Here is a 13,072-nt window from a genome sequence, read left to right as displayed (position 1 = left end):
TTTATTTAATTTCCTTGCTTGGTTCAGAAAAACCCTCTCCAAAGTGGAACAATCCCCAAGCTGCTCCCTTATCCTGATATGTTTATAAGAGGCCTAAATCAACAAGGGCCTCTGGTTCAGATGCTTGGTTTTAGGAATCTGTATCTCCTGATTAAAAAGTTTTTCTGAGGATGGTAACAAGAAAAATCTCTGCATGAGACTTGGGGGAGCTTCTGCAAATCAGTACATAAAATATTGAAATAGATCAGCCTTCCCCAGCCCAGATGAGTTGGATTACAACTCCCATAATTCCTGGCTGGCTAGATGGACCACATACTTGTAAAGAAGTTTCCTAAATTCCCATGAAAAGTGGTTGTTATTGGCAATTTCCCTTCCTCAGAGGTTTTGCTTTGCTTTCTCTTTCACTGTGCTTCTGAGTCCCTCGTCTGTGTTATCATGTCCATAAATTTTCCTCAGGCTCCTTTTTATTTCCTCTCCTGACATTAATTTCCTATGTTAGGTTCTAAAAACATGAGAAAAACAGAGCTGCTTCCATATTCTTTTACCGAACAGAAACCCCTGGTCAGGAAATGTGGTGATCCCATAAAGCAGAGGAGTACATCCTGAGGTCCCAGGGCAACATGTGGCCCCTTGATGGCTTGGAGGCTCCAAGCCATGAGCATCATCAAAGGTTCCCGCTGAATTGTAATTGGCAATGTGACAGCAGGGCTCTAGATTTAACTCCATGGGGAATAATCAAATGTACTGCAATTAATTAAACTTGGATTTAAATTTAATCAAATTTAATTTTTAGTCAGGCCCTACCCACTTTGGAAAATACACCTGTGGCACTCCACCTGGCCTAAGAACTGTTGCCCAGCCCTGCCATAAAGAAACTCAGTCTACTCTGGGTTACAGGGAGCAAGTACAAATGCATGTCAGCAAAGAAAACTACTCTGAATATATTCAGCATGCTAAGTTTTGTCACTGACACTGAACATCCAGAACTAGAGTACAAAAGGTACATGATGACCACATGAAGCAGAGGCAGACACATGGTAACCCCACCTTTCCTGAGACTCTGATGAACTGAAAACCCTGATGCAGAGAGATGTCCTTCCTTGGGCATCACATGACTCACCACGAATCTTGAAGGCGGATCCTCAGGGAAAGGAGTGATGGTGGGAGGCAGGAGGAGCTTATCTTCCAGTTGCTTAGGGAGGTTAGGGCAACATAGAAGCAAGCATGGCTCTGTTTTTTCTCAGCGTGTGGCTCCTCTTGGGGGCTTGCTCGGGGTGCCAGCATCCCCTCTGTCAGTGCTCGGACAGAATGGCATTCATCTGTCAGGAGAGTGAGGTGACCTATGTACCACGGGACATCCCCAGGAATTCCACTGAACTGTGAGTAAAAAAAGAGAAGCAGACAAAAAGCAGCCAAGTCAACAGCAGCTTTTGTTCTTGTTTCTGGGTCAGCTTCTCATTTGATAGGTCTGATGAACATTTTCAATGTCTTTGTGTGGGGTGGAGGCATTTGGGCGACTGCTGATTCTTCCAGGAGCACTGCAACCCTTGAAGTTCATTCCCATGGCATTTTGCAGCTGCAGAGCAAAGATAAGCCACCTCAGGCAGAAGTTTTAAACAAAGTTTCCCTTGATAGCAGTGGATGCTTTCAAAATAATTTATATTAAAACACCCAGCACTTCCTCTCCAAAGCTTGTACTTCAGTGCAATTGAAACTGAACAGATCACATCTGCTTGCTAAGAAGCTAGAGATCTGGCAATGGTCACTACTGCAGGAAGAAGTTATAGGTTTCTTGGCATGAACCTGGTGGTTTGTGTTAGGATCACACAGTACTTTGTGGAGTTTCATAAAAAGGCGGGGTGACTCTTAAGTAAAGTCAGTGGAGCAAATGGTCCTTGTGAAGAACAGCTAATGAGAATAAATGAGACAGTTCATCGGCTTGGATTTCTCCACAGCAGGAGAGTTTCTTAAAGTTCTCATTCATTTTGCACAGACATGAAGCAATTTACAAATTGCTCCCACTCACTCCTGGAGCACCAGTGCTTAACTGTGTTGTTGCTACATTAAAAACAATGATATTTCTTCCATCTCAAAAATAAAAGTTTCTCAGTCTGCCTACTAAAGATGCAGAGAACAAATATGTGCCCGTATCTGTGAAGGTACAAAAAGAGTTAATACCATTCAAATTTGCTTGACACAGTTCAAGCCATTAGAGTGGGGCTTAGTCCCAAGTAAGTGGGTCTAACATGACAGTCTTAACAAACCACATGATGTAGTTGTAATTGCAGAAGAGTTGCCATACATCAGTGAAATTTTACAGGATTATTGGGATCTTTACAAAGAAGAGACCTTGTAAGTGAATTTGTGGATTCTTCCTCTGGGAAAAGATCAAAGCAACCATGTACCACAAAGTAGAAAGCACAAAATTTAGACATGAAGATTTCTTCCTTAAACAAAGATATAATAAAAATATCATACTTCCATGAAAGTAAGGGCAAAAGCAAATAACAGCCTGTGAGAGAACTGAAGGTAAACTGGTAGAGAGATCATATCTTAGTAAATTTGTGTCCGGCTGCGCTACTTCAGTGTGCAAGTTAGACTCACCCCTCAGAATGAAATTCCATCAGTTATAAAACTAGTAGAATCATCTTTATTACGGTCACAGACCAGAACCACAACCAGAAAGTACATTGAAAAATTCCTTAAAATGAATTAAAATGCATTAAAATGAAATAAAGCTAAACATAATGATATCTTTGCAAATTGGTGGGATCATCAGTGGGGAGTCAACATCTGCCTAATTTTACAATTTTACAAACAGTGTAACAAAATTTAGCTACATTCAAGGAAACTAGATTATTCTAGTATAAACTAGTATATTAAGGCAAAGGTTAGATGCTAGATGCTGTCTGTCATATATGTCTTTCTATGTGATCAGATGGCATTTATGGAGAAATGTGATACAGGGCAGCTCAAATATTCTTTCAGGGGCTTTCCTCACTTCTGCCTAACCATGGCACCAACACTCCATAGTAACTTCTTTTTCTGCTGTGTCCTCATAATATTGCCTTTATCTTATCCCACCCCCCATTCTCCATAACTGAGGCAGCTTACAGTCAAACATTTATATCTTTAATTGTCCATCTCACATGAAGTGATTCTGGGTGGCATACAATAAAATCACCAATTAAAACATTGTGTGAAACCAGTTAAAAATAATAAACACAAATAAAACAAGATCACGAGAGGGAATGCATCAACTGGTTATTGGGGACCCTAGTTAAGCACTGTCCCAGAACAGGACTAAGCCCCTGCCCAAAATAAGCCCAACCATCAGCTAATATTGACTGAAAGACAAGCTCCCTTTTAAAGTAGCATTGACTGTTGTGGGGGCTGTGAAAAAAGCAGAAAAGTGGTTGGAATATCCTGGGAAAGGACAGGGCTCATGAGTTGATTGAAACCCTTAACAGGAGTTCCCCATATTTCAGAGTTTTGTTTCAGATCCCATCTGTATCCATTAACTGTTATTTTGCTTTTATGTCACTCTTTCAGACTGTTAGGCAGGAACATTGAAAAAATATCTGGGAGGAAGGCACTGCCAAATACCTTGTACAGTTGCCAAAAAAACTGCCTGGTTGTGTTCGTGTAAACACTGGGAGTCAAGCTTGACTCAAGGGCATCTTTACCTTTTCATTTTTTGGCAGTAAACCAATGCTCTAGTTCTATCATTCAAAAAAAATTTTTTTTTGAGGAAGAACCTGAAAATTCATTTCACATTCTGCTTCAGGCAAAATCTTGGTCATACTGTAGAAATGGGCAAAACATCCTCCTCATTTCTGTCCTTGTAAAAATTATGCTAGCAATTCCATTTTTGGTCTTCCTAGGTCTTTTTACCTGAGGAATAATCACAAATCTGCTTTAGATTTTGTTTGAGACTAAACTTCAGCAGCAGCATGCACTCTGTCTCTTTTGTAACATTTATTCTTCTCATCTGTTCCTCTCAGCTGTTCTTATGTGAAACTATTCAGTCAAGAATCCAAAATTGGAAAAAAAGCAGATGGATGAAAGAAAAAGATAAAAAGTGCCCATTAATCAAACTCCTAATAGGCAGAAAACCTGCGTAAACGTGCCAAAATATTTAGGCAAAAACCTTTTGAGGAGCTTTATAAGCATTGATTCAGTGTCTTCTGAGAGTTCAAGAACATTGTGGAATGCCATACCCACAATGCCTGGACAGGTATGTTAGACCCTAGGGCAGTGTTTCTCAGCTCTAGGAGTTGAAGTCCACACATCTTAAAGTTGCCAAGGTTGAGAAACACTGCCCTAGGGATTTAATAGAATGATAGGCCATATTCAACATAGAATCATGGGGTTCAAAAAGGGTGTTTAATTCAATTAAATCCAATCCCCTGCTCAATGAAGGAATCAAATAATCATGCAGGAAGGGAATAGGATTTCCTTTCCCTCTTCTCTCTTGAATCACCCCATATGCCCCATAAACATTTTCTAGTTGAGCTCCTTAGCCTGCTGAACAGAGTTGGACGGTTAAGAAGGGCTGCAGCAGGAATCATTCCTACCTTCAGTGTCTGCTCCATTTGTGCATGAATATTGTTGAAAGCAATTCTTTGGCTGGGTTTGCATATCAGTGAAAGGCCTAGCACGTCCACTTGTTTAACACACTAAGCTTGGTTAGGTGTAACTGAGGTGAAGGTTTTATGTATATGTATGTGTGGCTTATAAAATGGGTTAATTTAGTAAACAAGTGTACTACCCAAATTAAGTAAATCCAACCATCAGATGCTGGGAAAAAATCCCACTGAAGACAATACTTAAATCTGAGTTCACAGGCTTGCCTCACACATCAAAGTGTTTAGGTACTCAGAGAATAATGTGGAGATGTAGCAAAAATCTTCCCAGCATTTTGCTCCGATTATTAAATAAGATTTTAACAAATCAATTACTTCTATAAAAAATCAGTAGTGAAGATACTGGTCAAAATGTGTGTGTCACAAATGGTATAATTAAACCAACCAGTTTGTGCAGTGACTTTGAGCAGAGAATGACAGAGAATAACTGAAAAGGGCAATAGCTTATTACAAAATGGATAGATTATTTTACAGAATAGCGTTGTCTTTTTCAGTGACTGAGTTCATACATTTTGCTAAAACATGATGTAGTTTGACTTTGGCTTACAGGTTTCAGTTCTGCTATAATCAGATACATCTATGCTCTCATGTGCTTTTATAGGTCTCATATCTCAGATATTCAGATACAAGAATAATTTCTGGTACAAAAACAAGTTCATTCCAAATCCTTGCTAACTTATTGCTATCTAGTGTGCTATAAAATAAAACTTAGAAGACCTAGCATTATTATTGCAAAGATATCACCTGAGAACAGGAAACTGACTATGTACCACATGTATGCTGTAAATATGAGGAGAATATGCATGCAGGAGAGAGAATATAATCAATATAATAGAGTGGTATAATGGTAGATGCCAGATGTTGAATATGAGAAATGCAGGAATGCCTTTTGAGCCAAGAAGCTTACTGGATAATCTAAGGTCAGGCACTATTCTCACTATAGTGAGGATATAATGAAATAGGAGATCCAAAGAACATGGGTCTTTCTTTAAGAAAAAATGGGTGAAACATAGAGAGAAGATAAAATAGAGCATATATTAATTTTCCCCAACATGGTGCACTGCAAAGGTCTAAGGACAGTAATTCCTCACATTCTTTGCTGTGAAGCAAGGGAAGCAAGTGATCCCCAGGAAAGAAAATTGACTAATCTTAAATAGAAAATGTTAACCTTTCATGCAGCCCCCAGAAGTGCTTTGTACCTTTTTGCCTGCTCCCCCACACCCCCAATACCATTAGTTTGTTTTCATTGCTAATAACAAGTCCATATGTTAGATCCCTCCTTTTTGGCCAAGTTTTACAAGACAGCCTGAGCTAAGAACGCTGTTTTCACCCTGGAAAAAATAATGATAGAGATTACAGAAGTTTCCTGCCCTCACTGGTTTGAAATATTCTTATGAATTTCACAAGCAATCAAGGTTGCAGAAGATTGTTGGCGCTCTTTGTCTGGTAACTATTGAGTCTAGACAGGGGTGATGGGAAGCCTAAACAAAAAGTTGGAATATAGACATCCAATGTTGATTTGCTCACTCAGTTTTACCTTTGAGAAACAATTCTTTAAAAATTACTGTCTTTCTGATGACACATCCTTAAAGTAGATTGCACACTGAAAGATCTAAATTTATCTGCCAGGAATTTTTACAGGCAGTTTGGTTCAATCATTTCTGCTGTCTGATCTATGAAACATTAAAAATTGGGAGGGGGTATATTTCATGTAATTATATTCATCATAAGACTGATTCATCAACACAGACTTCTCTACCAACCAAGGTCTTGTAATCCATTGCAGACATCAACAGAGAAGCCTTCAGATTAAACAAATGCATGTCATTTTGAACCCAGGACATTCGGCAAATAAATCTACTTAAGAGGTCAGCTTCCTAGCCTGTTGCTTGAAATAGCAGAGTCTGGTAGTCACTTATAAGGAGATTTATTACTGGGAAGTTATGCCAGCTGCCTCTGCAAAGTGCAGGTTGGGACATTTCCTTCCAAAAGACTGGCCCTGTGAGGAATCCAGTACTTCTTTGATGAAAGTTGGAAGCCAGTCTTGGGTTCTCCTTCAAAAAACTTTGCTTCCTGATTTTTTTTTTCCCTCCCACACTGGGAGCCATTGATAATTGTGGTTGGTCTTACAGTATCTGCACTTACAGTATCTGTAAATGTCACCATTTGCCTCTACCTAATGGTAGCAGGATTATTTACAGACAAAGCTAGTTTGCCACTCACTTAGCACCTGCTTACTATTATTCAATCCAAAACAGAGCAACTATATGCAGAAACAATATCTGCTAGAATGCACTGCCTGAGCCAGCTGCCTCTCTGTCCAGCCTCTTAATCAGGACTATTTCTATTATCATTGGGGCAGTCATTCCAGGTTACCAGGAAACCTCCTGTTACTGTCAGGATATCATCGCAGGTGGATTTTTTATTTATTATTGAATTTATAGGCCACCTTTCTGTTTATGCCAACACTCAAGTCAATTTGCAACAATAACAAAATCATAGATTCTTTCCCACATACCTGATGGTCTGGTTTCTAAGGGTAGAGGACTCTTCAGAAAGATCTTTTCTGTTGACTCATAGTGGACAGGCTCATAGCAGGAGAGGTAAGCCATTTGGGGCTTTAAAGGTCAACAATTTTAAATTGTGCCCAGTAGACAGTTGTTATCAGCTAGTGCAGATTTTTCATTTAGGCACAGATCATCCCTGTATCTTGTACCAGTAAATAGCATGGTTGCTCCATTTTCACTAATGAATTTTCAAATACTTTTAAAGGGTAGCCTCATGCAAAGTGCATTGCAATAGTCAAAGTAGGTTGTAAATAAGGTGTGAATAACTGTTCGTAAGTCTGACCAGCTCAGGTAGGTCACAGTTGGCATAATAGCCATGTTGTCTTAGGGGAATGTAACCCAATCCAGAGCAAGCTTCACCTCAATCCCAGAATTCATTTTTTTTCCTAACTAGTAGCACCTCCATTTTCTCTGGATTGAATTTCAGCTTGTTCTCCCTCACTCAGCTCACTGTCAAGTAGGCAACATTCAAGGGTACTGATTTTTCCTTAGAAAGTACAGAGCAGAAGAGCTGGGTATCATCAGCATGCTGACTACATCCCAAACCAAACTCCAAATCGTCATTGGTTTCATGTAGATGTTAAACAGCATAAGGGATAACACAGAGCTCTGTGAGACACCACATGTCATTGATTTAAGTGTCAAATAATCCCCTAGGACCATTTTCTAGGCACATTCTGACAAAAAAGACTAGAACCACTGCAAAACCATGTCTTCAGTGCCTAATTCTGCCAGAGACCTCAGAAGGATACCACAGCTGATAGTATCAAAAGCCACCAGGAAGTCCAAGAGAACTGGCAGGATCAGACTCCACCCATTTAGTTTCCAACATAGGTCATCTTCCAAGGAGAACAAAGAGCTGCAGAACTGTATCCCATATGACATCCTGATTGAAGTGGCTCCAGAAAATCAGTCATCCAGGCATAACTGGAATTGTGAAGCCACCACTTTTCCAGTCACCTTACCACAAAATTGAATATTTGAAACTGGCTTAGAAAGATCCTCTAGGTCAAGAGAGGGTTTTTCAAAAAATGTTTTACAGCTGCCTCCTTTAAGCATGCAGAGACACATTCTGCATTCAAGGACGCATTAATCATCTCAATAACAATGGGGCCAGTCCCACACTGGCCAGTCTAATCATCCAAGAAAGGCAAAGGTTGAGTGAGAAATGGTTGCCCTCAATTCTCTATATCCTGTCCACTATATCCTCTATATGCTGAAGATCTACAAACTGAGATGAATCCATATGAACCTGAGAAGTGTGTAACAAATTATCTCCTATGACCTGTCCCAATACTGGGATCCAAACTGAGTCAAATCTGATTGACTTTGTTTGCAAAGAACCATGAGCATTGTTCACAGCAAGCTTCCATCCCTCCCCCAACATCTTAATGGAGAAGATGCTGTATAATACAGGAAGCACTGCTGGGCTATTCTGTGCAAACACAATGCAGGCAGAGAAGCAAGCCTTCTTTACTACAAAATAGGATTCCACATGGGTCTGAAAGAGATCCATTTTCTTTGTTTGGTCTCATTTATCACAAGAGTTTCTGTATTTGCACTACAATCCTCTACTTGTCCACTTCATTATTTTCAGCTCCCTGGTAAATCAAAGTGCTGATAAAGAGATCTGCTAGAGGAAGAGGTGCCTAGAAGTGATTGTGTCAACAGCCTGACCCATCTCCATATTCCACAGATCATCCAGGGCTTTGATAGTATCCCTGACGCACAAGGCAGGAAATTCCTGAAGCCCATTCAGAAAACCATCCAGATCCATCAGGCTCTTGGGTTGGATCATTTTAACCATGCCTTTATCCTAAAAAAGATTTATAGGGCTGCCTGTCTAAAACTGACAAGAGAATGATGTCCATGGCAACAGAGTAACAGAAAACTCCACTTTCAGATCACCAGCACCAAATAAACAGAACAACACATCCAGTGTGTGCTTTGCTACATGTATGAGGCCAGGTTCATGGTCATCATGGCAGACATGAAATCCTGAGTGATTCTGGACTGGGCAAACTCAGCAATGGGCTCTGAAATCCTCCAAGACAAGAAGTCTAAGACTTAGTACTATGGCAAAAATCTCCTGGCTAGTACAACAAGAGAAATTATTGTACTGTGTTGTAGATGGTACACTAATCCTGCAAGGACAACTGGAAGCAGGAAGCATGTATTGTTGTAAGCCGCCCAGAGTCCCCCATTGTGGGGAGATGGGCAGGGACAAGTCTATTAAATAAATAAAAAATAAATAAAAAATTCTCTTCTGCAACATCTCCCCCAGTGGGTGCTGGAATGGGACTTGCCAAGGAAAGAAAGTGATCTGCTGGTACTGCTTCCTAACATCTGCTGCCTAAGGTAGCTTCTCACTAAATTGGTCCTTTGGTAAATTGGTCCTTTGCTAAAGTTGCCAGGAGACAAACCCCAAAACAATTTTTTGTGGCTTGAAGACCACCAGAATGGTCAAAGAGGGAGGACAGCTTGAAGGGGAAAAGGGGATTTCAAGTGAAGTCCATAAAACCTGAGAACTCATTGAATGCAAGTATCTCATTGCAGTCACTCCATTCTCATTTTCATCATCTCTCCTTACCACCTTTTTCATATGAGAAGCCACAGAATGACTCAAAGTCCTCCAGAGCATTATGGAACATTTGAAAAGGTATCTAGTTCCCAAGGCAGTTGTTATCACTGGTAAAGCCATCAAAAAAGTTTTACTGCCAGTATGTCCCTGAAGAATATAGAAGATTTATTCCTATTCCTAGAGAAACTTGGTAATATGTTTTGCCAGGGAAATAACTTGCCAGGGAAATAATTTCAAGAGGTCATTTGTGTACAGCTTTAATAAACCTTATATAAGCTAGTCATTACCACTATCCACAAGGACTATTATCCCTTGCATAAATGGAATCCATAATACCATAAGCTGCCTACATATTGGGAGAGAAATATATGTTTTTGTTTGTTTTGAGTCTTTAATTCTACTTGTAAGGCAGGTTTAATGTGGAAGTGTCTTCCAATACAGTGAATGAATGCCACTCAACTTCAGCAACTCCTGAAATAGCACAATTCCATCCTATCATCGCTCTTATCATAATGAAACACAGGGCTTCTTGAGTTTGTGTCTCTCATGGGTAAGTGAACAAGGACTCGGTGTACTTCTTGGAAGTTCCTTGAAACAAATGCTCAAGACAAATGGCAAAAAAAGGAACAAACAGTTATTAAAACACAGATAGAAAATGCCTCTACAAATAGAAGACTGTGTTTTCATCCTCAGGAATGAAGGGCAATGTTTATTTATTTACATAGTTATTTTTCTTTAAAGTCTTTGTTAAACACTTAAAATCAGTGATTTGGAGATTAGAAAATGTTTTGACACTTATTTGTTGTTTCAGTAAGCCAGCCATGTTCTCCTTCATTATAAGCTGCACTATGCCTCCTCCCAAGTGATTTTCAGGACTCCCCTACACAAGCATTTTCCATTGATTTTATTGATTTATTTAAAGCATTTTTATGGCCACCCAACTCAGACAACATGGCAATGGATTTTGATAGGCAGTTCCTTCTTTCAATCCAGTGGACACTGAAAAATCACTTCTCATTCTGGGAATCAAGAACTTATACATCCAGATGATAAGTGGTTGTCTCGCTTTCTCTCCCTTTATTTATTTACTTGAGTAGTGTTACAGGCTTTTTATATGATCAATAAATTGTCTTGGTTCTCTTTCTAGAGAGAAAGAAAGAGAGATTGAGAAAAAGACACGTACAAATCCCTGTATATTTCTTCATCACTCCATCAACTCCATGATGTTCATTTTCCCATGCTCAGTCCTCCTGCAGTTGTTTGGGTCCCCCTAAAACCTTTTATTCTTCTATTGAATTTATTGATGTGACTCTCAGGGTTCTTGGTTTGTCAGTGCATAGATGGACATAGATGTTGCTGTTTTGGCTACTTAAACACAGACACTGAAGATCAGAAATAGAATATAAGATAATAGCATAGGTAGGGATAAGTGAGTTTCCTCTTTTATATTCCTTTAGAATGCTGCCTTTCATTCCTTTAGAATTATCTCTGCCTTTCATTCCATTTCTGGTTTAACCAGAAAAGAAATCTGGAATTAATTTCAGGGTTAGAATTAATCCCATCCTAAATTGATCACAGTTCCATTGAACCTTGGGAGGGTTTACTTTCAAGTAGCCTGTATAAGATTTCACTGCTAATTAGTGGCAGCTTTGAAAGCCTTCAGTATCTATATCTATATTGCAAAAGAGCAGCCTTCATATGATCACACTGAGTTTCTTCATATGTATAATCACATCATGATAATACTCATAGATGATCCTGTACAATGGCAAAACATATCAAGAAGTTCCTGTTATCTTGGTCTATAATTGATCATATAATCACTGCAGTGTCATCTCCTTACACAAAACAGTATGCATATCAATAGGAGAAAAAAAATCTTAATGAAGCATTCTGTCTGATTTCATCAAATTGTGATCAAGAGGATCCTTAGTAAAAAGAAAAATGCAAATGAGCTGGAGAACTCTCTGCACAACAGTTAGAAATAAAAGACAAAATAAGAAAGGATTTCTAATGCATTACCTGATTCTTCTTCAAAAGTGAAATCAGGTAATTTGGAACTCAAAATTTCAAGTGAACTGTAGGACAAGAGCATTCATTAGGATAGTTTCAGCTGCCAGAAGAAAAGGAAAGCTAAGCTGTATTCTTCTTGATTACTTAAGTACAAAAAGTCAGTGCACTGTTTATCTTCCTTCCCTGACCAAGCTTACATCATCATCAGCTAGACCAGGTAGGCAACATTTGAAGAGCTGAGAGCTGCAACTCAACCTTCTGATCTTCTGGAAGGCTGCAGGACATCACCAGAAGGGACATGAACTATTTTGGGGGGCAATTTTAAAAAAACTGTTAGAAGGATTAAGAGTGGTGATGGTAATAGGAAGTCCACCAGTGTTAAACCATTCCCATTCTGCAGATTCCAGACAGCAGGCAGAAATAACATATCCAAAGTTTGGCCATTTTTCACCGAATTTCAGTGGTATAATTTTGAGTTGCTAAGGATGCTGTGTACTGTCTGCAAGTCGTTATCTTTGAGCTCCACTATCTGTAAACTAGATCCAAGGTAAAAAGAAAAACAAACAGCAATATAGAACAATTATATGTAATGAAACTGCAGTTTGAGAGTATAATCAAAGTTGGATGGAAATGAATGGCATCAAATTCTGACAAACAAACAAAAATCCTTCTTCACTGAATTCATAATTGGCAGATTAAATTCTGCTGCTGTATGATGAGATGATGGTCACTGGCTTAGGTGGTTTGAAAAAGAAGTAAGAAATTAATGGAGGTCTACAAAAAGCTATTAGCTAGCTAAATAAATGGTTCACCTCCTGAATGCAATTACATATTAACTGATGCAGGGCAAAGAGGCATTTGCTTCATCACAATTAGACCCAGGAATAGAGGATTAGATAAGGGCGGATTATATCCCATGGATAGAAATTGTAAGACAGTGTATTTCAGGTAATCTTTCGGAGTAACTTTTTAATGGTAAGTGCTATTCAAAAGGGGATGTCTTGAGAAATGCTGGTGTGTCTTTTATTCATACATGGACATATACCCAGCATGCTACTCCCTTTTGGAGTAAGCAATCTTATGCAAAGTCAGAAGAAGTAACAAATATTATTAAATTTGAAATATAAATAAATAAATAAGGAAATATAACTAAATGCAGTTACACCAACACCAGTCTTCATAACATTCCATATTTTTCTATTCTTCCTTTAAACTTCTCACCAATCTCTTTTTGAGGATCCAGTCAACTTCATGCAATCATGACT

The 13,072-nt window shown here is 39.0% G+C and overlaps 1 protein-coding gene across 1 annotated transcript in view; it reads left to right on the top strand.

The window, feature by feature from the left end:
* The first annotated feature begins 1,212 nt into the window (after positions 1–1,212).
* Positions 1,213–13,072, top strand: part of FSHR (follicle stimulating hormone receptor) — a 90,674-nt gene continuing 78,814 nt past the window's right edge. Inside the window, exon 1 of the mRNA XM_088151484.1 lies at positions 1,213–1,379. Coding sequence (XP_088007610.1) covers positions 1,225–1,379 — 155 coding nt within the window. The 5' untranslated portion in view covers positions 1,213–1,224. The remainder of the gene's footprint in view (positions 1,380–13,072) is intronic.

This window comes from Python bivittatus, unplaced genomic scaffold (assembly GCF_059951505.1).
Source record: "Python bivittatus isolate LINGU-HERP-01145 unplaced genomic scaffold, Pbiv_v1 ctg000020_np1212, whole genome shotgun sequence".
Classification (NCBI taxonomy): Eukaryota; Metazoa; Chordata; class Lepidosauria; order Squamata; family Pythonidae; genus Python; species Python bivittatus.
Note: the sequence above shows the minus strand (reverse complement) of the source record. Positions and strands in the feature narration are given on the sequence as shown.